This window comes from Quercus suber, unplaced genomic scaffold (assembly GCF_002906115.3).
Source record: "Quercus suber isolate HL8 unplaced genomic scaffold, Cork oak 2.0 scaffold_292, whole genome shotgun sequence".
NCBI classification, from domain to species: Eukaryota; Viridiplantae; Streptophyta; class Magnoliopsida; order Fagales; family Fagaceae; genus Quercus; species Quercus suber.
Window position 1 is genome coordinate 623611 of NW_027069748.1, and position 27072 is coordinate 650682.

General features: G+C 30.9%; 1 protein-coding gene across 2 annotated transcripts; it reads right to left on the minus strand.

Annotated features, from left to right (window-relative positions):
* Positions 1 to 12011: 12011 nt before the first annotated feature.
* On the minus strand, positions 12012 to 16860 carry LOC112013814 (cocosin 1). 2 transcript variants are annotated; one of them, XM_065782178.1, is made up of 4 exons: positions 16725 to 16860; positions 15831 to 16043; positions 12897 to 13623; positions 12012 to 12285 (listed from the first exon to the last, which is right to left on the minus strand). In XM_065782178.1, exons 2-4 carry the CDS (start codon positions 16024 to 16026, stop codon positions 12132 to 12134), a joined length of 1077 nt encoding a protein of 358 aa, XP_065638250.1. In that variant the 5' UTR covers positions 16027 to 16043; positions 16725 to 16860; the 3' UTR covers positions 12012 to 12131. The 2 variants fall into 2 exon arrangements, with proteins under 2 accessions (XP_065638250.1, XP_065638249.1); XM_065782177.1 differs by having other exon boundaries at positions 15831 to 16054.
* Positions 16861 to 27072: the final 10212 nt, after the last annotated feature.

A 27072-nucleotide genomic window follows, 5' to 3' on the forward strand; every position in this document is an offset into this window, starting at 1 on the left:
GACAGCCTAAAAAAGTTTTATTCATATCAAATGGGTCATATGAAAGAAACGAGTAGGTATTATATACAGCAGTATAACACACGTCCGAGGACACCAAAGTCCGAGGTGAAGGTAACCTTCATGCTAGCGGAAAGACTCCGCCAAGTTGTATCTGGACTGGAAATTGGATATAGCTTAAAGAGGCATCGGAGAAGGTAGTAAATATCTTCTAAAGTCTATCACCTCCTCATTAAATGCTTTCCAACTAACACTCTGGCCGTATTAATGTGGAGGTGATACCTGAATAGTAACTAAGCAGCTTTATAACCACTAAGCTGAAAGTTCCGGTAGGTACTGGATGGGACAGAAAGGAACTCCCAGGATAAGAACTACACGTGTACGATGGAAACAGGGGAAAAACGGAGTATATAACATAGGAACGAAGAAAACAGGGGAGGACTTTGGAAACGAGAAAAAGAAAAAAGGAAGAAAAAAGAAAGAGAGAGATACCAACTGAAAGAAAGCCGAGGACAGTTTTCCTCAAAGAGCGAACCGAAAGTATTCTTTATTACTTGATGAGTAGAACCTTTCCTGAAAAACAGTACTAGTTCTTGGACCCATACTCTATAAATTTATTGATTGGGCTTATTGGGCTGAAAACCCATCACTCAGGGTCAATCCAAATTGAGTCCCTACAATTACATTTATCAGATGTTCTATAATTCAATTCTATACATTAAAATAATATTTACTACACATTAAAATAATATATTATCCCATCCCATTACCATTAACAAGAACAACAGCAACAACAACCCACACCGCCACAGCTCACAACCACCGGCCACCCCACAGATCAACCACCGACCACCAATATCAGCCACTGCTACCAAAAAAAAAACTTAAACAAACACTACAACCAATATCAGCCCCTACTTTTTTTTTTTTTTTTTTTTTTTTTTTTTTTTTTTTTTTTTTCACTATCAACCAAAATCAAATACCCATCCCAAATCTTACACCTACAATTCGATCAGCCTACCACCATCAACAATTCGATCAGCCTACCACCATCAACCACCAACAATCAAAAAAACCAACCACCAAAAAAGAGAGAGAGAGATCGGCGAGATCGGAGCGGCGATGACGATGGCGATGATCGGAGTGGCCTCGCCCATGCCGCTGGCGCCTCCGACGGTGAAGACGATGGCGATGATCCAATCGAAGTGGCGATGAGAGAAGAGCTGGGCCCGATCGGAGTGGCGATGGCGATGAGAGAAGAACGATGATCCGATCGGAGTGGCGATCCGATCGGAGTGACGATGGCGACGTGAAAGCTGGGTTCGATGGCGATGGCGAGAGATCAGAGAGGAGAGAGCGAAGAAAAGCGGAAAAAAAAAACGGTGAAGGATATAGATCAGTGATGGTAGCTCATATTCATGAACGGGAAGAAAATAGAGCAACAGGGAAGAGGGAAGCGGAAAGAGAATGAGAGAGTGGAGATGGAGATGGAGGCGGTGAATGCTGAACACTGAAGGAGATGAAAGAGAAATGAGAGTGAATGAGGAATAAAAAATTAATAAACCAATATACCACATATTACCGTACAGTTGTAAATTTGTGATTGTACTGTTCAATATTGCAAAAAATATAACATTTACACCATCTGATAAATGGGGTTAAACTTGGTTTGGTGTGGGATATGTGCCAAATATTTAGCATTTGGCACATATCCCACATCTGCTGTGGGTGCTCTAACAGAAACAAACAGAAAGTTTTAATTGAATAAGACTGTGTTTGGGATTTGAGAAAAAAGTGAGCTTATTTTCTTTTTTAGTTTATTTTTGCTCATAAAGTGGGTTCCATTGCACTCTTAAGTGAGTTGTATTGCTCCAAAAGTCAACTTTTTATTTTATTTTATTTTTAGGGTAAAATACAAAATTGACCATCTAAATTTCTTTAGATTCCAGTTCAGTCCTCTAACTTTACTTTTGTTCATTTCAGTTTTTTAATTTTCAAGTTTATTTAATTAAAACTTTTCCATCAGCTTTTATTATATGTTGTGGTTAATTTTTTTAATATTATAACTTTTTCTTCAAATTTTTTTTAATTGAAAAAATTTAATTAATGACTGAAAAATATTTTCTAGATTTTTTTTTTCAAAAAATTTTAATAAAAGTTAACGGAAAGGCCTTAATTGAATAAATTTAAAACTTAGAGAACTAAAATGAACAAAAGTAAAGTTAGAGAATTAAAATGAAAATTGAAGAACGTTAGAGGGCTAGTTTTGCATTTTAGCCTCTTTTTTTTTTTTTTAGCAAAAAGTTTTCAGTTTCAGAAAAATAAGCAGTTCCTAAACGGACCTTAAGTTTGAAAGTTAGAGATCTGAAATTAACGAAAGTAAAGTTAGAGGACTAAAATGAATTATACTCAAAGTTAGAGGATGTATTTTGCATTTTTGCCTAAAAAATATAATGATGATAAAAACTAAAGAAAGCATTACTTTTCATATATGATAAATGCAATAAGCATCCCTAACTTCTAACAACAAAACACAATTGTATTTTGAAAACCGATAAATCAATAGCGTTAAGAATTGAATTTAAAATTTCTGAATTTATGTCACATTCTAAACCGAAACCGATAAACTCACCACCTAAATATCCCGTGGGGATGTTCATACTAAATTATTATACTCTAGTAGGGCACGTGTCATGAAATGTTGTGGTCCTAGTGGTGCGTAATAATTGAAGTAGAATTGCCATGCCAGCACCCTTGCTAATTGGCAACCATGAGTTAATTAAGAACTTGGTATGAATGTGACAGCCAATTGGTGAACATTTAGTATTGAAAATGACGGGCCAAGTCGAGTTCTCCCGCTACTGTCTCTCTATCTAATTCCAAACTTAAGCTGACATCCCATATTAGTATTGAAAATGCTCTAGTTATATATGTTTGGTTATGTTTGTATAATTTCCTTTGTAAAAGTCACGTGGGTAATTCAAGATATTATTCTAATTTGTAAAAGTTCTTTGCGATGTATTAGAGCTGCATTAGCACTTGCTAGTGTTTTATTAAAGAAAAAGAATGCATAATTTGGTTTGAAGAGTGTCATTTTTATCTTTTCTCAATTGTATAACATGATTATGAACAAACAAAGTCTACTGTTGATTTTCTCTCAAAAAAAGCAACAATAGGATAAATTTAAGATATCGAGAAAGGAGAAAGGAGAAAGCAATGTGTTATGATGATTATCTACAATCATAATTTTCACATTATCTTTTTGTTAAACACCCCATTAACTATATATTTGTTGCTGTTAGAGCAAAGTCAAGTAGAGAAGTCAGATGTTTAACAAACATAATTTTATTCATAAAAAAAAAAAAAAAAATTTCTGGTTTTTCTCAAAAAAAGAAAAAAAAGAAAAAAAAATTTCTGGAAGTAATGAATTTCGTGTACCTGTAAAAGTATTTGAGGCTAGAAAGAACCGTAGCAAATATAGCAATTTCCACTATATTTATAGAACTAAGGAAATCTGTATTTTTCTTTTTGAAAACAAACTTAGAAGGTTTTTTTTTTTTTTTTTTGGTGAGAATAACTTAGAAGGAAACTCTAGATGGTGAGGAAAATGGGGAGGTTGAGCACTCCATATTTATAGACAAGTTTAAAATTAATTGAAGGTAGCCTATGGTTGAGTATATACGAGAAATGTTAGTATCACAAAAAACTTCACAACTTTTGACACAACTTGCTACATAACGAGTTGTGACTTGTGAGTGGTAGAGATGTAAACTCTCATGAATCTACTATTTTTTCTCCATTACTCACAACTCACCATGTGGTGAGCTGTGGCAAAATTTGTGAAGTTTTTTGTGGTACACTCAAGCAAGGGCATAGTCAAGAACTATTGCTAATTGGGAGGGCAAATTTGAAGTAGCAATCTATATGTTGGAATGCTTCAGACAATAGATTGCATCCTTTGAAGGTGATTATTCCAACCCATTTGAATGTGATTCAAACCACAAAGCTTGAAAACTATGACGATAATTATCCGGTTTTTTTTTATGGATACTCTATATCTTTAGGTTGATATAGATTGACTATGAGATAAGTATGTTAGATTTCATCTTGTTTGTTGATAGGGAATTTATATATTTGTTCATGTGAACACAGCCTATTTCTTCGGATTTAATTCTTGAACATTTGGAGGAACACTCATTTGGCATTGAAGTATCAATATTTGTTTCTACAAGTGTCCTAAGTTCTGAATGACTAATATCTTTTTTCTTAAAGAATGCATTTTGTCATTTGTTCATTATTTGGCACCTAATTTCAAATCCAAAAAAAAAAAAAAAATCCATTCAAAAAATCATAAACTAACTTGGGAGAAAGATATAATAAATTATCATATAAAATTCATTTTTGCATGAACTATACATACATCTTTAATTAAATAATGACCCTTTATGATAAAAAAAAATTAAATAAACAAATTAAACAAAAGTATAAACATACAACTAAACCAAATAAATTAGCAACACCCCACTACCTTGCATAATGTGATGGTTGAAAAAAAAAAATACTCACCTCAATTGTCTTCCTTAGATTAATTTTTTCTTTTATAATTTACTTACGTTACTACCCCAATTGCACAAAGCCCCACCTGCCCCCGCTCAAGAGACAAACAGCACAAAAAAGGCTATGTCACAGAATCAACGGGTTAAGTATAAAGAAATACAATAATAATAAACACAAAAAGACAAAGTTAAATTAGCATACATTAGTTGTTAGCAAAGGGACGTCACATACACATATTCCTATTTTAGCTAATCAATATTAAGTTTAGAGAGAGAGAGAGAGAGAGAACTGGGATGAGAATGAGATACCTTGAGGTGAGGGCTTAACGTTGAGGCGATGAAGGCTGGGGAGTGGGCTAGTGGTGGCTGCTGAGTTGTGAGAGATGAGATTAATGAGGATTTTGTTTTGTTTGAGTTGGGATTTGGGACTGGTCTGGGCTGGCAGTGCTTTAGAAGAGAAACAAATATTAAAAACTTAGCTTTCTTGAAATTGGGAATGAAGCATGAAGTTTTGTTTTTGGCCAATTTTTGTTTTATTTTATTTATTTATTTATAGAATAATTTTATGTTTTATTTGAGTACAATAATAGATGTTTATTGGATTTTTTTTAAAAAAAATGAAAAAATGGCTATTGGACTAAAAAAACTTAGGTCATGCTAACGAGTGCCCTTAGGATATTAATTAACAATCTAGTTAAAGAAAGTTTTTATAGGAAAAGAAAAAAATTAATATTTTGACAGTTTTTTTTTCCATAAAAATAATGTCATAACTTTTCTAAAATAGATTTTTAACAAATTCTCTATGGACACTCGTTAGCATTTTCAAAAAACTTAGAGAAGTTTGGGAAAATTTTTAGGAGGGGGGGAGGGATATTTTATTTTCACGTGGACTTCGTGTTTTTTTTTTTTTTTGTTGACGTATATGTACTACGTTTGCACCACCTAAAGTTGTAGATCATTTTTTGTTTGTCCTTTTCCACCCTGCCAACTCGATCGTTTTCATTTTGTTTAATTTCAGCCAAAAAAACTTGTTTTTGTTGACTTTGGTCTGTTTGGATATCGCTTATTTTGCTAAAGTTGAAAATTTATTGCTGAAAATACTGTAGATAAAGGTAAAAATTAATTGAAATAATATAGTGTGACCCATGAATAAAAAGTGCAGTAGGATTTATAAATAGTAGCAAAAATAAGTTAAATAATAAAATAATTTTAATTTTTCATTCTTATCCAAACGCATGCCTAATCTTTTTTTTAAATTTTTATCAAAGAATCGTTTTTGCCCTTATTGTCATCTTCCTTATGAATCCTAAGCATGTCCTCGTCCTTTCTTCCGTTTTCTGTTCATTCATTTCATATATATTTGAAATAAATTTATTTTTCATGATCTAAATTAAATAATGGGTATAGTTTTCTAAAAAAAAAAAGAAAAAAAGGGCCTTCTAAAAAAAAAAAAAAAAATTAAATATGAAAAATTCCAAAAGCCACAACAAAATGGTATAATATTTTCATGACACAATTATTTTCAGTTGTGGTGGAGACATGTATACTATTTTATTTTATTTTATTTTGTCGTATAGAGAGTTAACGACTTAGCTTGTTGTGACATTTTGATATGCCCATAGAAGAACTAAATTTAAAAGTGTATCCACAACAGCGTTATTTAAAATTTTAAATGATGTGACATTTTATACATTATCAAATCTAAGAAACAAAACATTAAGTAACCATTAAAAGGACATTCTCCATTTAAAGTGAATTTGAGATGATCATGTTCCATTTATATCCTTATGTTGATGTGAATCTTCATCGTTCTAGACTTCTAGGCCTAACATACTAATCTAAAATATGGACTTCTGCCATTAACTTTAACAGTTTTGGACTTAACCAGATAATATCGAAAAATTTCCTAATTGAAGAAAACAAGAAAATGGTACTCGCTCAAAAGTATAATAAGCTCACCGCCTTAGGAAAATCCAAAGGGATGCAAAATAATCCCCACCCAAAGGAAATTACCAAGGATATAAGACTAAACACACTCACCACTCAATGGAATCTACCTAAAGAGATACATGGTACAACACAAGTATTTTGAATAATCACCCTATAATATCTTGATTCCAACCAACCAACTATATATAGTGCTTAGAACAACTTTCTAAATTTTGGAGAATTAAGGCTGTGTTTGTTTCGTGTAAAACGTTTTCCGGAAAATATGTATTTTCCGGAAATGTTATTTTCCGGAAAAGGAAAATAATTTTAAGTGTTTGGGTGTATTATGAAAATTGTTGTGGAAAATATTTTTATGTGTTTGGTTATATTAGGAAAATGCTATTTTCCGGGCAAATTCCGGCAACAACACAACGACGACGACAACAACAACAACAGCAAATTCCAAATTCCAGCAACAACAACACCAACGACAACAATCAGTTCATCCAAAAAAAACAATAACAACAATCAAATTAAAACGTTATTTAAAATTTTAAATGATGTGACATTTTATACATTATCAAATCTAAGAAACAAAACATTAAGTAACCATTAAAAGGACATTCTCCATTTAAAGTGAATTTGAGATGATCATGTTCCATTTATATCCTTATGTTGATGTGAATCTTCATCGTTCTAGGCCTAACATACTAATCTAAAATATGGACTTCTGCCATTAACTTTAACAGTTTTGGACTTAACCAGATAATATCGAAAAATTTCCTAATTGAAGAAAACAAGAAAATGGTACTCACTCAAAAGTATAATAAGCTCACCGCCTTAGGAAAATCCAAAGGGATGCAAAATAATCCCCACCCAAAGGAAATTACTAAGGGTCATCAAATAGTCCATGGCTCATAACCCGACCTAGAAACCTGACGGCCTACAGGGCTAATGGGCGGCCCGACCCGTTATTATTGAAGCCCATGGGTAGCCCACTAGTCCAGTGGGTCAGGCTATGGGTTAGTTTTTATGCCCATGGGTACCCGATGGGCTAGCCCAGTAGCCCAATCCGTTGCCCAGCCTGTTGACCTAACCCGTTAGCCCAACCCAATAACTCATAATTTATAACAAAAAAATATATAGGAAGTGTATGAAGGATTGATCTTGAGATATTATAGAGAAATTTTTTAAGAGAACTCCTTCAACCACTAAGATACTCAAAGTAATTGTGCTAAACTTAGTTTACTAAATATATATTTTTCTAGTAGTCTAACAAATTTGAATTAACCATTTGACATTTTTTTTTAATTAAAGATAAAAATAAAAAACTATTTAAAGCCTTAATAAAAAAATTTTAAATAGGTTTCCATCAACAAAACAAAAAATTAAATAGATTTGACTGTAAAAAAATTTGTAATTAAGTATTAAATCCTTAAATTCTTTCCTTTAAAAAAATAGATTAATTATTCCCTTATAAAAAATTAATTTTTTCCTTATAAAAATAATAAAATAATATGCTAACACAAGCCCATGGGTAGCCCATTCAGCCCAACCCGATAGCATAGCTCGCTAAAGACAAAATGGGCATTGCCCACGGGCAGGGTCATGGGCTGAGGTTTTCTCGTTCGGCCCAACCCGACCCGACCCGACCCGACCCATTAACTAGTTAATAGCCCATTATGCCCAGCCCATTGTGCCCATGGGCCAAGTAAAAATGGGCCAGGCAGGCCCGACCCAGCCCATTGACGACCCTTAGAAATTACCAAGGATATAAGACTAAACACACTCACCACTCAATGGAATCTACCTAAAGAGATACATGGTACAACACAAGTATTTTGAATAATCACCCTATAATTTCTTGATTCCAACCAACCAACTATATATAGTGCTTAGAACAACTTTCTAAATTTTGGAGAATTAAATGACTATGTGATTTGCAAAACATATAAAAAAGAAGGGTTCGATTAATGAATGCTTTTAGGCATTTGCTAATGGATTGTTTCATGAAAGTTTTTATATCACTTTCATGGAGAATATAAAAGTTATTAAAAAATTGGTTTTTTTTTTCTTTTCCCATAAAATTTAAATTTTTTTTTTTTTATAAACACTGCGTTGGATCGGTCCGTTTGTTCTGGGTTTCTCTTTTTCTTTGTTCTGGGTTTCTCTTTTTTTTTTGCGTTCTTGGCTCCTGTGGTGCGTTCTCTCTCTTTTCCGGAAATCATTTGAAGGTAAAATAAGGACTTCAAATGATTTCCGGGTCAAGGGTGAAAATTCGGTCAAAGTGTAAGCATATTTTCCGGAAAATGAATTTTCCGTTGCCAGCCAAACGCATGGGTCAGGTGGTAAATGATTTCCTGAAATCATTTACCACCGATTCAAACGCAGCCTAAATGACTATGTGATTTTCAAAACATATAAAAAAGAAGGGTCCGGTTAATGAATGCTCTTAGGCATTTGCTAATGGATTGTTTTATGAAAGTTTTTATATCACTTTCATGGAGAATATAAAAGTTATTAAAAAATTAGTTTTTTTTTTCTTTTCCCATAAAATTTTTAAATTTTTTTTTTATAAACCAATACTTTCAAACTTCAAATCATCCATTAACTTTTCCAAAAAAACAAAAAAATAAAGGGTAAATTACATATTTGGTCCCTAACTTTTCAATGCCGTGTCAATTTAGTCCATGTCGTTATCTCTTGAATGGAAAAGTCTATTGTGTTAAAAGGCCTAAATAAAAAAGAAAAATTTTGCCACATTAACTGCCACATGGACTAACATATCAGGTTTTTTTTTTTTTTTAGAGAACACGTGAGTTTTTTTTTAGAAAACCCAAATCAAATCTTCTTAGTTTGATTCAGAATTTTGCTTATTTCATCAAACAGGGACAATCACAAACCCATGTAAAACACTCTCCCTAAAATCCAAAATCTCTTCTCCTTCCTTTCATCAAACTGGGACAGTCACAGACCCATGGACATGGACTCACTAGGCTTTTTACCTTGTCTGCGATTCCTTCATATGCTATGGTCAGACTAATGAATAAAGCAGTTGATCTGTTCTATTTATCATGGTTGTTTCCTTAAAATTTATTCCACGAATATCATTGGAGAAATTCTCCTTGATGATTTGACTATAGTTCATGTAATGTAATGAGCATTGATGCTATGGAAGAAATTGCTACAGATCGGAGAAATGGTCTTTAATTCTCTAATCTTATAAATTTCTGTTTGATTTGATGGCAGCATTAATCTACAATTATGGAGAATCATTTTATTTAAAAGTACAAGTTGCATCTTTACACTTGAAGTTGGGCTTTCACTTATTATGGAGGAACATTCTTTGCAATCTTCGTTAACAAAATATTAATCTAAGACATGAAAAAATGATTTTCATAGGATGTGACCATAAGTTTAACAATGCTTTTTATATGGCTCTAAAGGTTAAGAACTAGACACACAGACACTGATATATACACTCACTCAAACACCCAATATATATGTACGCGGGTGATTAAGATCCCAAGACTTTTATTTTCCCCTATCCTAGCTAATTGATTTGGTTTGAGTGTCCATCTTCAAGTTGTTGGCCTTCAGTTCTAGAACTCATGTTGCTGATCTCCAGATTTCTTTTTTCTATATGATTTATTGTTTAAGGAAGATAAGATAAAAAACTCGTATTTAAATTGCAGGGCAGAGGGTTATTGGAGAACAGTAGTTTCTAGGTTATCCCTTAATGAATCTAGGGTTTCCGTTTAGGATCCTCTCTTCATCACTGCAGAAAGTAATTTTGCAAGTTCCTACCTCATCGTTAGTGAAGATAGTGCAATCATAACCTTTAGGACCTTAAAGACACGTGAAGAAATTGTGACTGTGACTTAGGGATTTTTAGAATTTTTTTTGAGGAAAGGGATTTTTTTGTTGTTGTTGATAGATGTGAGTTAGGATTCAATGATCTGTTGTTTTTCTTTTTCTTTTTTTTCTAATTTTAAATTATGTTGACATTTTATAAAATAAAATAAAATTAAAATTGTTGACATTGTTAGTCGTAGTCCAAGTGGTAGATGATGTGGCAATTATTTATTTATTTTTTATTTAGACCGTTTGACAAGTCAGACTTTTTCATCTAATAAATAACAGCAGGAACTAAATCGACACAACATTAAAAGGTTAAGGACCAACTTAATACAATTGAAAGGCTAGAGACTAATTTGAAATATGATGTAAAGGATAGAACCAAATATGTAGTTTACCAAAAAATAAATGATATGATATATCCCATAAAAGTGAAAAATTATTAGGTATTTTCAGAGTACCATAAATATGTACTCTCTCCTTTTATATAAATGGTGAGTTCCATCATAAATAAATGCACTAGGACAAGCAAGATTGACTAAATAAATGGTGTAATACTAGCCTTAATGAGCTTTGACTAGCAGAATCAACTATGGATAATTGGGCTGGAATTGGGCTCCAAGTCCAAACCGTAGAATTCCACTATTTAGGCTTGTAAGACAACATGGGCCAACTCGGTTGGTTCTTTATTGGACACTCTTGTGTCACTAATGCAATGATAAATGAATTGGATAATGTTTCCCAATAAAAAATGATTACTAATAATTAACTAAAATTTTAGAGAAATCACATGTACATTTTGATAGAAACAACATGATCAGTTTAATAAAACATTGAGAATATTTCAAACTAAATTGGGCCAGGAAAAATATTAACACCTATTTCAAAAAAATCAAATGATCTCTCTAATTAAAATAAAGTATTGTTTTAAAGGGAATCTTATCATGTGTCTCAAAATATTTAGGAAAAAAAGAGTTTACTTTTATTTTCTGAACATTTTGACGTGTTGTCCAAGGAATTCATAGAAGATTTTTCAATAAAACTCCTACATGTTTTCTAAAAAAACAAATTGCATACCACTTTCACCTAATAAATGGCCAATAGTTTTTTTTTTTTTTTTTTCAATACCTCACTCAATTTAAGGTTGATTTTATTTTTGAGAAGAATTTAAGTTTGATTATTACCGGTGAATAATTAAATTGTAGGGAATTTCATATTCTTTAATAAAGAATCACCCTTATCCTGATTGGATGGTAATGAGTATATTTAAATTTAAGACAAACGAGCTCAAAATTGGCTACCTTCAATCAAAATTAGGGTTTGAACATAAATATGAGAAATTCATCATTTCGAAGTCCGATCAAGGTCAACAAGCCCAGTGAAACCATATTTTTGGTCTCTTTTGGTAGAGTAATATTTTTGGTACATCCATGTATTGCATGAAATATTTTTAGAAAATTAATTAGGGGCCATAATGGGTGCTGTCACCCATCAATATGTCACCACCCCCTTATGGAATTTTGTCGAGGCAAACCCGAAAGTTTCTTTCAATATTATGAAATTAACATTACATAAAAGAAACATTTCATACAATCCATTTGATATACGACAATATGTCTAGATTTTATATCTGGTATATATGTGAAATAATATATATTTGGTACAAATACGTTTGTGAATCCATAAATGTATTTTATTTATTAATTAATATATTAGTAGGAACAACAAAACATGTTGTTACTTTTATTTTAATAACTACAAAGCATTATATTTAAATGACCAGGATCTAATTTAATTCTTGAAAGGGATAAGGATAGTGTTTATTTCAATTTTTGACTTGAAAAGTTCTCCCAACTCTGTAGAAACATTGAGGGAGGCTTCAATCACCAAAGGAGATAATGCTTGCCATACTGATGCCTTACTAGCTAAATCCTCGAAGGCAGGCCTGCAGAACATTTAAAAGGGGAAGAGAGAGATGTTAAAAAATATTTTATTGGATAAAATATTTTGACAAATTTAACCCCAAAAAAAAAAAAAAAATTTTGCCATCCAACTTTACATTAGTATGATTGGATTAGTTATCTCATTCAATTGGTAGGACAAGGTACAAAATGGAAACAACTAAATTACACTTCAACTCATAAAGCTTAAAGTTATTTTCATTTTGGTCCCTTAAGTTTGAGATGATTCACTTCAATCCACTAAATTGATTTTGTTTTCAAAGTGTTCATCATGTTTATCTTCATTACAAATTTGGCCTTTAAAAGAGGGGGTCCAAAAAGAAGACAATAATTAATGTTGTTTTATTGGCACTTAATGGCCATATCAATCATAGAGATAGATAGAAAGATCATTTTGAAAATTAAATCATAGAGATTAATTAGATTGGCCATGTAGATGGATAGAGTGATCATTTTGAAGATGGAATCAAATTTGATGAACTAAAATGAAGAAGAAATAAAAAAACTTAATATTAAGAAACTAAAATGAAAACAACCCTAAAATTTAAAAGTGTAATTAGTCTATAGAAAATGGTAAAATATAACTAATGCTTACTTCTTAGATGTTGTTATAGAGAAACATTCCAGTCCATCTCCACCTGCAAGTTTGGCAACCACAAAAAATTCTGGCACGACAAGCAAGTGACCAGGCTTCACTTCAATGTCCAAGACTTGCTTACCATTAATGCCCACAATTTGAATCTGACCAATCCCTTTCACAACATAAATCAATTGAACTGAAGAATCAGTAGTATACGTTGGTGAAAACATTGCATTAGCATCAAGTTTAACGAGTTTGGTGCTCAGCTCAACTTGACCAAGAGAAGGAAACTTGGCTTCTGTCAATGTAGTGACTTGTCCACCATTCTTGACACGAATGTCAGGCAATGCAGCTTCAATGTTATGGACCAATTTGTTAGTATAGTTTTCGTTTGGTTTAGGCATAGATTTTCCTTCTTGTAGCTTAATTAACAGAACCCCAGTTTGGCTTTTTGCGAGCTTATTTGCTTCATCTTTATTTATTTTATAAGCTCTACTAAGGAACTCTGGTGAGAAACCTCCCATGATACCTTGAGCCCCACTTAAAAAGAAGTAGGTGAATTCGCCAGGAATATATGACTTTGAAGTTTCACCTAAGAATACTATAACCAATTCAGAATCTCCATCATTGAACCACCATGAGACTGTTCCCATTACTACAGGTATGACATCTCCTTTCTTGAGTTTCAATACCACCTCCTCCGATGTGTTAGGGAATACCATTCCAACAATTCCATCACCACCTGCACTAGTTAACAGTCAATGATATATATTAGGGAATGGTAAGAAGCCTTTTTTTTTTTTGATGAATAATGGTAAGAAGCTTATGGATTATCAAAAGAAATCATCAAATATTGGCCGGTTGGACGATGAGTCTCGCATAATGTAATTTTCGATAACTTGTCTGTTTCCTACATTTTACCAAATAAGTAATAAATTAACTTATATATATTTTTTTGATACAAAGAAATAGCATTTTAACCTTTAGCCAAACTATTCCACCCATTCAAAGGCAAAGATATGATTTTTTGTTTAAGCGCCAAAATTTGGTATTAATATAATAATCACGAATCAAGATAAATCATTACATACATGCGTAAACAAACATACACATATATAAATTTTAATATTTTGATACTAGAATAAGTCATAATTTATAAATATATTATATATAAAATTAATAACTTTCATATATGTATATTTGTAAAATAAATTTTTAGAGCAATTTATTATTTTTTAATTTCCAATAAGTATGCAAAAATTGTCTAGTTAAATATTACACATATACAAAAAACAAATTTGAAAAAACAAAAACTATCTTGTCTCCATAACTACTATACCGATTGACAAATTTTATTGATTTTTTAGAGCATTATGGAACTAACTCAAATATTTGGGGAACTTCTATATATTTTTGTAGCTAAATATTTAAAGTTTTTAATAATTATATATAATATAAGAGAATTTTTTAAAATTTGGGGGCCATGGCCCCCCAAGCCTATATATATATANATGGCCCCCAAGCCTATATATATATATATATATATAGATGTTGTGGTCCCAATTAATGGCGTATATGTATTGAATTTGAATTGTAATTTCAGCACCACCGCTGATTGGCAGCCATGATCAGTTAATTAAGACAGCTGTATGGGAATGTCAAATGCGACCAACTGCCAGTGTCAATAGACTTTTGGTGAACATTTATCCATATATATTGGAATGACAGCACTGGAAACTGATATGTAAATAAGACAATGTACTGTTATATATATTTACCCAAAAAAAGACTGAATATCTTATGGTATATAGACTGAATAAGACAATGTACTATTATGGTATATATAGATAGAGTACAAACTGAATATCTTATCTTAGCCAAGCGTCACAAAATGAGGCAGGGAGAGATGTCTTAGGAGATAGGATTGAGTTTACACATTATAGGTAAGGAATCACGGTATGGGAATTCTTACATGTTTTGGATTTTTGGCGGTGAAAGCGGAAAATCACAAAACCCTTTTTTTAAGAAAAAATTTATTAAAATTAGTATAAATTTTATTACAAATAATTACAAATTGACATGTTAATAAATGTGATTAACATTACTTCAACAATTTTTTTTTTGAAGAGTACTTCAACAATATAATAAACTAGTTGGTAACTCATATAATACACGAAAAGGTTAACATAATATAGATTTTTTTTCGCTTTTTTCTTTTTGTGTTTAAATCTGAAATTCAGTGATTATGATAGTTATGATAGGTGTCTTTTATGATTGTGTTTAATTATATATATATATATATATACAGTATAATTAATTATTTTTTTTTGAGAATATTGTCATGTAATATTATAAGACCCCAAAATTTTTTGTAACATAATATATAAAATCAACCATAAGTCAAACGTTTACAATTGTATATATATAATAAATGAAGCCTATCAAAAAAAAAAAAAAGGAAAATATTAAAGTTACTATGAATTTTATTATAAAAGGCTTGCAAATTGACATGACAATTAGTGTGATTAGTGTTATTGTAACAACTAATAAATAAAGAGTAATGCTAGAGGTATAAATTTTTTTACAAAAACTTTTACAAATCGTTGATGTGATGAGTGCTTAGTGGTAAATGAAAAAATAATGTTAATGGTATCTAGATGAAAACTAATAAAAAGCTAGCCACATCAATAGTTTATAAAAATGTTGTAAAATATTTTGTAACTGTAACATTACTCAAATTATCTTTATATGATTGATAATATATTAATTTATAAGATTTATGTAGTAAAATTTGTTAAATCTTAAGCATTACTCCTAAATGATATTTGAATTAATTTTTTATGATTAATTACGCGTAAAACTTATGTAATAATATATATAGGAAATTAGAGTAGAGTCATTATTACAAGTGAGATATAGATTTGTTATGTATAGACATATTGCACTAACCTCCAAGAACATAACCGACTTTGGAAGAACCTGCATAGTGGGGAAGAGCAAAGCCGCGAGGCTGCAGAACAAGCTTACCAGCACCAACCTTGCCCTCACCAAGTATCGGAAATTCAGAACTTGACCAACTATAGTATGTTCCACCTTCTCCCTCAAAAACCTTTTGTGCAAACTTGGGTGTCAAGTCAAACTCCATCTTTTTCTTGCACTTCACTTAATTAGTACTACCATTTAAAAAAGAAAAGGAAAAGAAGAAAAAGAAGAAGCATTTTGATTAGTGTAATGTTTAAGACAAAGAATATATTGTATTCAATGAATCAATCAATACAAAATTGGGTTGAGAAGGTAAGATGCTGATCACATAAGTGCATTTACAGTCATTTGAAATTTGAACACAAAACATAAATGTGTTTCCGAGGGTGTTGGTTCTATAGATTTGATTCTTGATTTTTACGTTTTGGAAAAAATTAAAGGGAAAAAAAAAAAAAAAAAACTAAGTCACTTGTTTGTTTAAAAAACTTGTTTTTTAAGTTTCTGGAAATTTGTTAAATTGTAGTTATTTTCCTAAACAAATGCGACTTTAAAAAATTGAACATAAGTAAATAATTTTTTTTTTTTTAAATTTAAAAAAAGCTATTAAAAAACATATAGATACAGTAACTTAAATAAAGAAAATAAGTAGCTATCAAGGCAAGCCAAGCAACCATAAGATAAATTTAATTAAGACACAGAGAACACAAAGAGTTATGAAATTATGATGATTATCTACCAACATAATCTTCCCATTATCTTTTATTTTATTATATTTTATTTTTCATATATTTGTTACTGTTAGAGCAAAATAAAGTACAGAAGTAAAAAAAAAAAAAGCTGGCAGCAATGAATTTCGTGTACCTGTAAATGTATTTGAGGCTAGAAAGAACACTAGCAAATAGCAATTTCCACTATATTGATAGAACTAAGGAAATTACTTTTCTTTTTTCTCTTTTGGAAACAAACTTAAAAGGAAACTATATGATGAGAAGAATGAAGAGGTACGTTGAGCAGTGCACTGCATTTATAGGCAAATTTGAAATGAATCGAAGTTGGTCTTTGGTTGAGTATAAAGTATAGACACTGGCCCTTTTGTTGGAAGGACAGATGTCATTCATTCCTTGGCTGTTTACTTTTCACGTGGACTTCGTTATTTGTTAGATAGACACGTACGTGTACTATGCTCTGCCTACCTGTAGTCGTAGATCAATTTTTCTATGTCCTTCACATTGCAAATCGTTTTTGTTCAAAACAACCTCTTTTTTGTTGACAACAATGATTTGTCTCTTTAAATCAAAAAATTGTATACGTAAGAAACCATCAAGGCCTGTCCTTACTCTCGTCTTTCTTGTGAATCCAAGCCTGTCCTTTTCATGGTTTGAATTAAATATATTTATTTCATGGTTTTCCTAAGAATCCTAATTCCTAAGCCTATCCTTTTCATGGTTTGAATCGAATATATTTATTTATTTCATTGTTTGAGTTAAATATGAAAACTTCTAGTGGTTAAAAAAATGTAACAAATTTTTTTATAATATAATTGTTTTAAGTTGTAGTGGACTCATGTATATTATTTTTATTTAATTTTATCTTGACATATGATGGGCTAATAACTTGACTTGTAGTGATATTTTATATAGAAGAACTAAATTTAAAGATATATCCACAATTATGTTATTTAAAATTTTAAATGATATGACATTCTATACACTATAAATCTAAGAAAAAAAAAACATTAACTATTAAATAGATTTTCTCCTAGGGGAGACAATATATACCATATCAAAAGTTATGTTGGTTTGATTAGGGAAATTAAACATTTTGGTTTTGATAATACTGGTTTACCATTTAGGGTTTATCGTTAATTTCATATATTTAAATATATAGATAAATAGTATAAATATTTATTTATTTACTTATATGCTCATTGAGTTAAAATTTTATATAAATTATTAAAAATATATATAAAATCATAAGTTCACATCTCATTTAATATGTTAATGAACTAACTAAAATGTCAAGTTATTATTAATAATAGACAATTGGTGTACTATTATTATAATAATAATAGCACAATAGCACACAATGTATTTATTTTTCCTAAATGTGTCTAAGATTATACCAATGAATAAAATGTTAACGTTTTGTAAAAAAAAAAAAGAAAAATATATATATATATATATAAAAGATGGGTTCAACTATTCAAGTTATACCTGGTGTAACTTTATAAGAGTTAACATTTTATAGACCATTGATTACTGTGGGGGAGTTTTTTGACCCTCTAATGCCATTGGTTCATGCCTTATAAGGTGCTAAGAGGAAAGAAGCCCTTCCAATGTGGAACAAAGAACAAAATTTGCCTAAAGGAGTACTCATAAGTTTTCTTAGAGCAAAAAACTCTCCCACAATTACTATTAGATCTAAAGGTCAAAAAACACCCATAGTAATGTCATTATTACTTCCTAACCAAACTAGTGGTACTCTAATGCCATTGGTTCATGCCTTATAAGGCGCTAAGAGGAAGGAAACCCTTCCAATGTGGGACAAAGAGCAAAATTTGCCTAAAGGAGTACTCATAAGTTTCCTTAGAGCAAAAAACTCCCCCCCAATTACTATTAGATCTAAAGGTCAAAAAACACTCATAGTAATGTCATTATTACTTCCTAGAAATTAGTAATTTAGGCATTAACTCTTATTATTAAAGAAAAAAAAATGTATATAGTTGCTTCCACCATTAATGCAACACCTTTACTATCACTACCACCAACATCATACCATCTTTATTTTTGTCCTCGTCATCACTCCTTTAACATGGTTGCCACCACTACAATCTATGTTGTAACCATGCCTATATAAATATTAATGATTTTTTGTGCATATAAACAATATAAAATGTTTTGGAGATTAATTTAGAGTAGATGTTGATGGAGTGTAAAAAAAATCTATAGTTATTTTTGAGAGAGAGAGAGAGAGAGAGAGGAATGGTCCGAATGGAAGTGGTAAAATAAAATAGAGAGAAAGTTTGGAAAATGATATTATCAAAATTTTAAACTCTTTATTTAAGTTATTAAATTAATACTTAAAAAACTAAAAAGATTTTTTTTAAATAATATAAGTACGTAGTTGATTGTCGAGAAAGAGAAATTCTAATGACAAATTTCTAATTTGAAAAATACTTTAAATTTCCAGTTTAGTTTAATTTTTTTGCCAAGTGAAGAATGAAGATGTCAAAGTTAATTTGAAGCCCAGATATATATCCACCACAAGAGTAGAAGTTACAATAAAACCAAAGAGCAACTGGCTAAAAATCCTTTTTCACGGTTTCTATGTATACGATTAGAGGCACCGATTTCTTCACTGAATTAATATGGCCTAAGTCACAATTGTTTTAAAGAAAGCTATCTTTATTTTGTTTATTAAAACAAAATAAAGATAGCTTGTATTAACAATTTAATCTTGAGCATTTAAACTTGAAAGATAGCTAAAAATTCTTTTTTGTGTTTTTTTTTTTATATATATATATATATATATAAAAGATGGGTTCAACTATTCAAGTTATACCTGGTGTAACTTCATAAAAGTTAACATTTTATAGACCATTGATTACTGTGGGGGAGTTTTTTGCTCTAAGAAAACTTATGAGTACTCCTTTAGGCAAATTTTGCTCTTTGTCCCACATTGGAAGGGTTTCCTTCCTCTTAGCATCTTATAAGGCATGAACCAATGGCATTAGAGGGTCAAAAAACTAGTGGTACTCTAATGCCATTGGTTCATGCCTTATAAGGTGCTAAGAGGAAAGAAGCCCTTCCAATGTGGAACAAAGAACAAAATTTGCCTAAATGAGTACTCATAAGTTTTCTTAGAGCAAAAAACTCTCCCACAATTACTATTAGATCTAAAGGTCAAAAAACACCCATAGTAATGTCATTATTACTTCATAACCAAACTAGTGGTACTCTAATGCCATTGGTTCATGTCTTATAAGGTGCTAAGAGGAAGGAAACCCTTCCAATGTGGGACAAAGAGCAAAATTTGCTTAAAGGAGTACTCATAAGTTTCCTTAGAGCAAAAAACTCCCCCACAATTACTATTAGATCTAAGGGTCAAAAAACACTCATAGTAATGTCATTATTACTTCCTAGAAATTAGTAATTTAGGCATTAACTCTTATTATTAAAGAAAAAAAAATGTATATAGTTGCTTCCACCATTAATGCAACACCTTTACTATCACTACCACCAACATCATACCATCTTTATTTTTGTCCTCGTCATCACTCCTTTAACATGGTTGCCACCACTACAATCTATGTTGTAACCATGCCTATATAAATATTAATGATTTTTTGTGCATATAAACAATATAAAATGTTTTGGAGATTAATTTAGAGTAGATGTTGATGGAGTGTAAAAAAAATCTATAGTTATTTTTGAGAGAGAGAGAGAGAGAGAGAGGAATGGTCCGAATGGAAGTGGTAAAATAAAATAGAGAGAAAGTTTGGAAAATGATATTATCAAAATTTTAAACTCTTTATTTAAGTTATTAAATTAATACTTAAAAAACTAAAAAGATTTTTTTTAAATAATATAAGTACGTAGTTGATTGTCGAGAAAGAGAAATTCTAATGACAAATTTCTAATTTGAAAAATACTTTAAATTTCCAGTTTAGTTTAATTTTTTTGCCAAGTGAAGAATGAAGATGTCAAAGTTAATTTGAAGCCCAGATATATATCCACCACAAGAGTAGAAGTTACAATAAAACCAAAGAGCAACTGGCTAAAAATCCTTTTTCACGGTTTCTATGTATACGATTAGAGGCACCGATTTCTTCACTGAATTAATATGGCCTAAGTCACAATTGTTTTAAAGAAAGCTATCTTTATTTTGTTTATTAAAACAAAATAAAGATAGCTTGTATTAACAATTTAATCTTGAGCATTTAAACTTGAAAGATAGCTAAAAATTCTTTTTTGTGTTTTTTTTTTTCCTTTTAATAATAAGAGTTAATGCCTAAATCACTAATTTCTAGGGAGTAATAATAACATTACTATGGGTGTTTTTTAACCCTTAGATCTAATAGTAATCAATGGTCTATAAAATGTGTAACTCTTGTGAAGTTACACCAAGTGTAATTTAAACCTCTCTCTCTCTCTCTCTCTCTCTCTCTCTCTCTCTCTCTCTCTCTCTCTCTCTCTCTCTCTCTCTCTCTCTCTCTCTCTCTCTCTCTCTCTCTCTCTCTCTCTCTCTCTTGTGTGTGGCAAAGCTGAACATCTAATCTTTACAAAAAATAAAAACTTTTATCATAAAAGAATAAAATGCAAACTGAGACGTGTATACAAGGGCGGCCCAACAAATTTGGAGGCTTAAGGAGATATAATTAAATGGGGCATTTTTGTTATCACTTAAATAATATTTAACTAGTATTTAATATTATAATTTTTTTTATAACAAAAATCTATTCCTTTCATTTTGTAATATGCTTTTTTTGGGGGGGGGGGGGGGGGGGGGGGGGGGAATGCTAAAGCTAACAAATTTTTACTAAAAAAATTTCAAACCATATAGAAATGAATGCAACTAATGACACCTTAAGAAGATAATAAACAAGCATTTGAATGAATTTTAGGGATATTATAAATTTTATAATATGAAGTTTACAAATATGTATCACTAATCACAAAAGATAATTAAAAAATGCATTTAATATGTTATTGATGTCCACATATCATATTAATTGTCACATTAATTTGTAAAGTTTTCAAGTAAAATAATAATACTTCTAACATTTTCTTATCTGAATTATTTATTGTGATTAGTAAAACATATATTTGTAAGGGAAAATATTAGAGATACAAATTCTTTTACAAAAACTTTTACAAACTGATGATGTGGTAAATGATTATAGATAAATAAAAAAGTGATGTTATTGGTGGGTTTAGATGAGAACTAGTAAGAAGTTGACTATAACAACAATTTGTAAAAATGTTGTAAAATAGTTTATAACTAGCAATACTCTATTTGGAAAACTCATGTATTTAAAGTTGTATTATCTCTAGCATTACTCAATTTTTTGAGATCTCTTAAAAGTAGAGGAAAAATATAAAACTAATTGTTTTTTTATATCTCTAATTTTTTTTTTTAATATATCAATTTTTTTCCCAAATTTTGGGACCTTCCTCTAGTAGGCCCCTAGGCGGTGGCCTAAGTCAGCCGTGCGTGTATACCACGTCGTTTATTGACATGGTACTTCGTTTGGTAGTATATGCCACACGTGAATCATGTTTTGTACGTGTTTTTGACATTTTGTTTACAACTATAATTTAGGGTGGCCCTTAAAATTCTGCATCTGTATAAGTAGTTATTGAAGGCCTGTCCTTTCTCTCATCTTCCATTTGAAGGCTATCTAAACTATAGGCCTGTCCTTCACGTCTCTTCCTTCTATTTTATGTCTTTGAGTTTTTACAACTCATGCCGTCTATTCCTTTGCCTCATATTTATCCTCTTAAGTTTTTGCACTTCATGCTGTTGTACACTTTTCTGGTTATAGGGACGGCGTGCTAGCCAAGGAGTTTGGTCTAAGATAGAGAAATCTGATCCTTAGAAAGTGCTAGCCTAGGAGTTAAGTCTAATATAGGAGAAGCTATTTTGCATCAAATTATACCATGGTAGAATATCAAAATTCAATAAGTATGAAACATGTTAGTAAAAAATAATTACTCTATTAACAAATGAAAAACGTGCAAGTTAGCGAGTAGTTATTTTTACACACATACCTTTCATTTATGGATTTTGATATAGATGATATGGTATCATTTGATACAAAATACTTTTTCTATATGATCCTTAAAAAGTCCATGTCACGATTAAGATTTTATTTTCTAAATTTAACTTTATAGAGTATATCACTTTATTCAAATTTTAAATGACAGAACATGCATTTTGATTTTGTAATATTTAGTGTGCCTTTGGTTAGCTCTTATAAACCGATAAAACACATCTTTTTATACTATTTGTGGGTCCCATATGGGTCAATAATGAATATTTATTTTTGCTTTGACGCTTATTGTTCAACTGGTTGTTGATTTATTTATGGAAAACTATCTAATTTTCCAATGTTTTGTAATGACCTCGAAAATGAATTTGAGAAAATTTTCTAGTGTTTGGTATACACAAAATTTTTATAACATTTCTTGTATAATTCAAAACATGCATAAACATGTGTAATATGTAAACCCAACTAATGTAATTAATATAAAAAAATAAATGAAAAATAAAAAACCAAGTATGAATTTGGTTTTCAAACTAATTAAAATTTTTGACAATAAAATTGTCATTCTTATGCTGCAATATTTTTTAAAATTTAAGTCCTTGATAAATTGTATCAATCTTGCTTCTCATAATTTGAAATAATCATAAGCTCCATTTCAATTAGTTCAAAATACCCCATAGGCCTCATAGGCTAAATAGTTTAACCTGCAAAATATTTTAGTACAAATAGGTCAAATTGTCCATATTGAAGCATCCAAATTCTAAGAAAATGCACTTACATAATCTAAATTGGCCAAAGGGGTTATCAAAGAAGTTTTACAGCCATTGTTTATACGGAACTTGCATGTCATTTTTAACATGAATGACCTAGCTTGTTTTTCATCCACATTCAAATGGTCAAATGAAGATGCAAGCATAGTATTCTCAAGCCCATCCATTTGCAAAATTTCTTCGTAACAATTACCAAATTAAATTTAGTTGATTTTCAAAAATCTTTCTTATTGCAAAAGCAACCTTACCAAGTTAATTGTGTAGACAAATCTTGGTAAACATCATCTTCAACCACATTAGCATGACTTCGTTTCTTGTGAGAACTTGTTTGATTTGAGGCCACATGCAAGGGATCAATGTCAACATCAGTTGGTTTTGAGAGTCATCCAATGGAGCATCCAAATTCTAAGAAAATGCACCTACATAATCTAAATTAGCCAAAGGGGTTATCAAAGAAGTTCTACAGCCATTGTCTATACGGAACTTGCATGTCATTTTTAACATGAATGACCTAGATTGTTTTTCATCCACATTCAAATGGTCAAATGAAGACACAAGCATAGTATTCTCAAGCCCATCCATTTGCATAATTTCTTCGTAACGATTACCAAATTAAATTTAGTTGATTTTCAGAAATCTTTTTTATTGCAAAAGCAACCTTACCAAGTTTATTGTGTAGACAAATCTTGGTAAACATCATCTTCAACCACATTAGCATGACTTCGTTTCTTGTGAGAACTTGTTTGATTTGAGGCCACATGCAAGGGATCAATGTCAACATTAGTTGGTTTTGAGAGTCATCTAATGCTTCTACACCTTTATCACGAGCTCCCTTGGAAAAACCGCTATAGCCATGTCCTTGCTCACAACAAGCCGTCTCATCAAACATCTTAATTTTCTTGTTTAGAAATTGTACGTGCATGGCTATGATGTGCCTTTTTCTTTTTTTTTCTTTTTTTTTTGAGGATGTGCCTATGTTAAGAATGGGGGAAAAAAAAAACAATTACCAAAAATAAAAAGATAAAAACTAATATGAACATCAACTTATTTTATTTTTGCTTTTAATTTTTATCTATAGTACTTTTAGCAAAAATCTAGATAAAATATTTCCAAATGAATACTTAATTTGAACTATACAATTGATTCATTTTTAATGGGAAGGATCTTAACACCTAGGGTATGCCCTAAGAAAACTGTTTGATTTCTATTATCTCGTAAAATTTGGATCCATTTGCCCAAGCATGCATGGCCTCCATGATATATATATATATATATATGGGAAAAATGCCCATACACCCCCGAACTTTAAAGTAGTGGTCATTACACCCCTTGAACTTTTATTTTGGCCAATTTACTCCTTCGACTTTACACATTTGCCAAATCACTCCCTCTGTTAGTTTGCTATCAAAATTTTAACAGAAAATACATGTGACGTGATGCTTAAAATACCATAATAAAAAAGATGAGAAGAAGAGAGAGATCAATGGTTAGAACACCATTGTGGCATCCCTACCTCCGAGGTTGGAAGTCTTTGTCCTGCCGTTTATGGTCCCACTACACCGTCCAGCTACAAATATGGATCTCCTGTTCAATAGCCACCATTTTACTGATATTTTCATTCTAAATATTTCCCATGATGCCTTAGTTTCGGGACCCTGTTTTCCTACAATGAAGCGTGGTTTACAAGGATGGAATGTTGGACTTCAATTCTTTTACCCTTCAAGCATTCTCTGGATGAATTCTTTGGGAGCAGTAATCAACAACCCCAATAGCCAAGTCCACCATCTATATTAACAATCTTTACCAACACAATAAAGAAAATTAACCAAAACGGTAAAACCAACATCTAATTCTAAATCGCAACAACATCGAATTCTTCAAAACCTAGAATTTTTATTTTCAATTAAAAACTTAAAAACAAAAAACCTCCAATTGTTTGGGTTTCTAGGAAATCCCTAGGGAGCTTTAGTGGCGCAATCCCTTATATCTAGATCCATTAGAACCTTCTTAAAATTGAAACAAACTTGTTTTAGAGATTTGAGACTTTTTTTTTGGGTGTGTCTGGTGTGGATCCATATTGTGGTTGAACGACAAGATGGTCATTCTGATCGACTGTGTCTCCCTTACTCAAAAAACAGTTTCTCCTTTGTTTCACGTGTGTCTCATGTGCATTTTCTGTTAGAGTTTTGACAGCAAATTAACAGAGGTAGTGATTTGGCAGATGTGTAAAGATGAAGGAGTAAATTGGCCAAAATAAAAGTTTAGGGGGTGTAATGACCACACTTCTAAAGTTCAGGGGGTGTATGGACATTTTTCCTTGTATATATAGAGGCTGAAATGAATATACCTTTACATTTTGATATCCTTTTGCCCAAGCATGCATGCATGGCCTCGACGATATGTATAGGCTGAAATGTACGCATCTCTATATTGCAATACCAAAGTATTGTGTGTGTTTCATTTTTTTTTTCCTTCCCTTGTTTGGGAGTTTTAATGGAGAGGATGGAAAGTTCATTTTCTTGTTTAGGTATTTAAGTGGGAGGGAATTGAATGGGTAGAAGGGAACACTCATTCATTTTTATTCTCTCAAAATCTAAAATTTTCATTCCTCTTAAAATTGGAAGGAATAAGAGGGAATGAAATTAAATTTAATGAATTTTTTACTAAAACTCCCAAAATACCCCTATATATTCAACCCTTTATATTAAAATAGGAGGTCTAATAGTAATATTATTACAAAATGATTTCATTCCATTCCCTCAATGTTACTCCCAAACAAGATTACTTACATTTCATTCATTTTTATTCCTTTCCATTCCTTTAATTTAAAACATCCAATCAAGGTTACTTAATTCTACTCCATTTTATTCTTTTCCATTCCTTTCTCTTACTTAAATACATTCTATTCCATTCATTTTCATTTCTTTATGATCATTCAATTTCATTCCTCTATGAACTCCCAAATGAAGCCTAAAATTCCTAAACTACTCTATAAATTTTAAAATTCTAACCATTCATGGATAAATGAATAATTAGGTTTTTCCACATAATTCATAACATAAACAAATACCAAATTAGTTCTAGTAAATATTTATTTAAATGTTAACGATGTGTCAAAATTAGACTACTCATGAAATAAAACAAAGTAAGAATTTTAAAAATTTTATGATGGAGTTATCCTAAAAACTTTAGAGATGCTAATCCAGCTTCTTGCTATAGATGTTTCATCACTTTATTAGATATGTTGTTTATTATATTCTGATCCTAAAACAGTATCGATGAATTTCTTTGCAATATGAAATTATAGTCGCTTCATTAGTTTTCACGTAGGGGAAAAATGGTTTTTTAATGTTGAAAAATCTAAAACTTGCTTTTCTGGAAATGTACATTGTGACTTATAGTTCGGTCTAGTTTAGATTATAAAACAGATCGATGTTTATCTATACGCAATGTATCTAAAGAGTCCAAAGAATGGGACTACATTTGTTAAACTTTGTTTGTTGAACTTATTGGCTCAACTAAGGCAGGACATGAACAGAGCTATTTGTAAATAATTTGGGCTAAGCTCATTGTTGTTAGGAAAAAATTTACTTTCAAACCAGTTTGGAGGAAAATTTTGTATGTGTACAGTTGATCATATTTGTAGCTCATAGCTGGGTCACCTAGATCACGA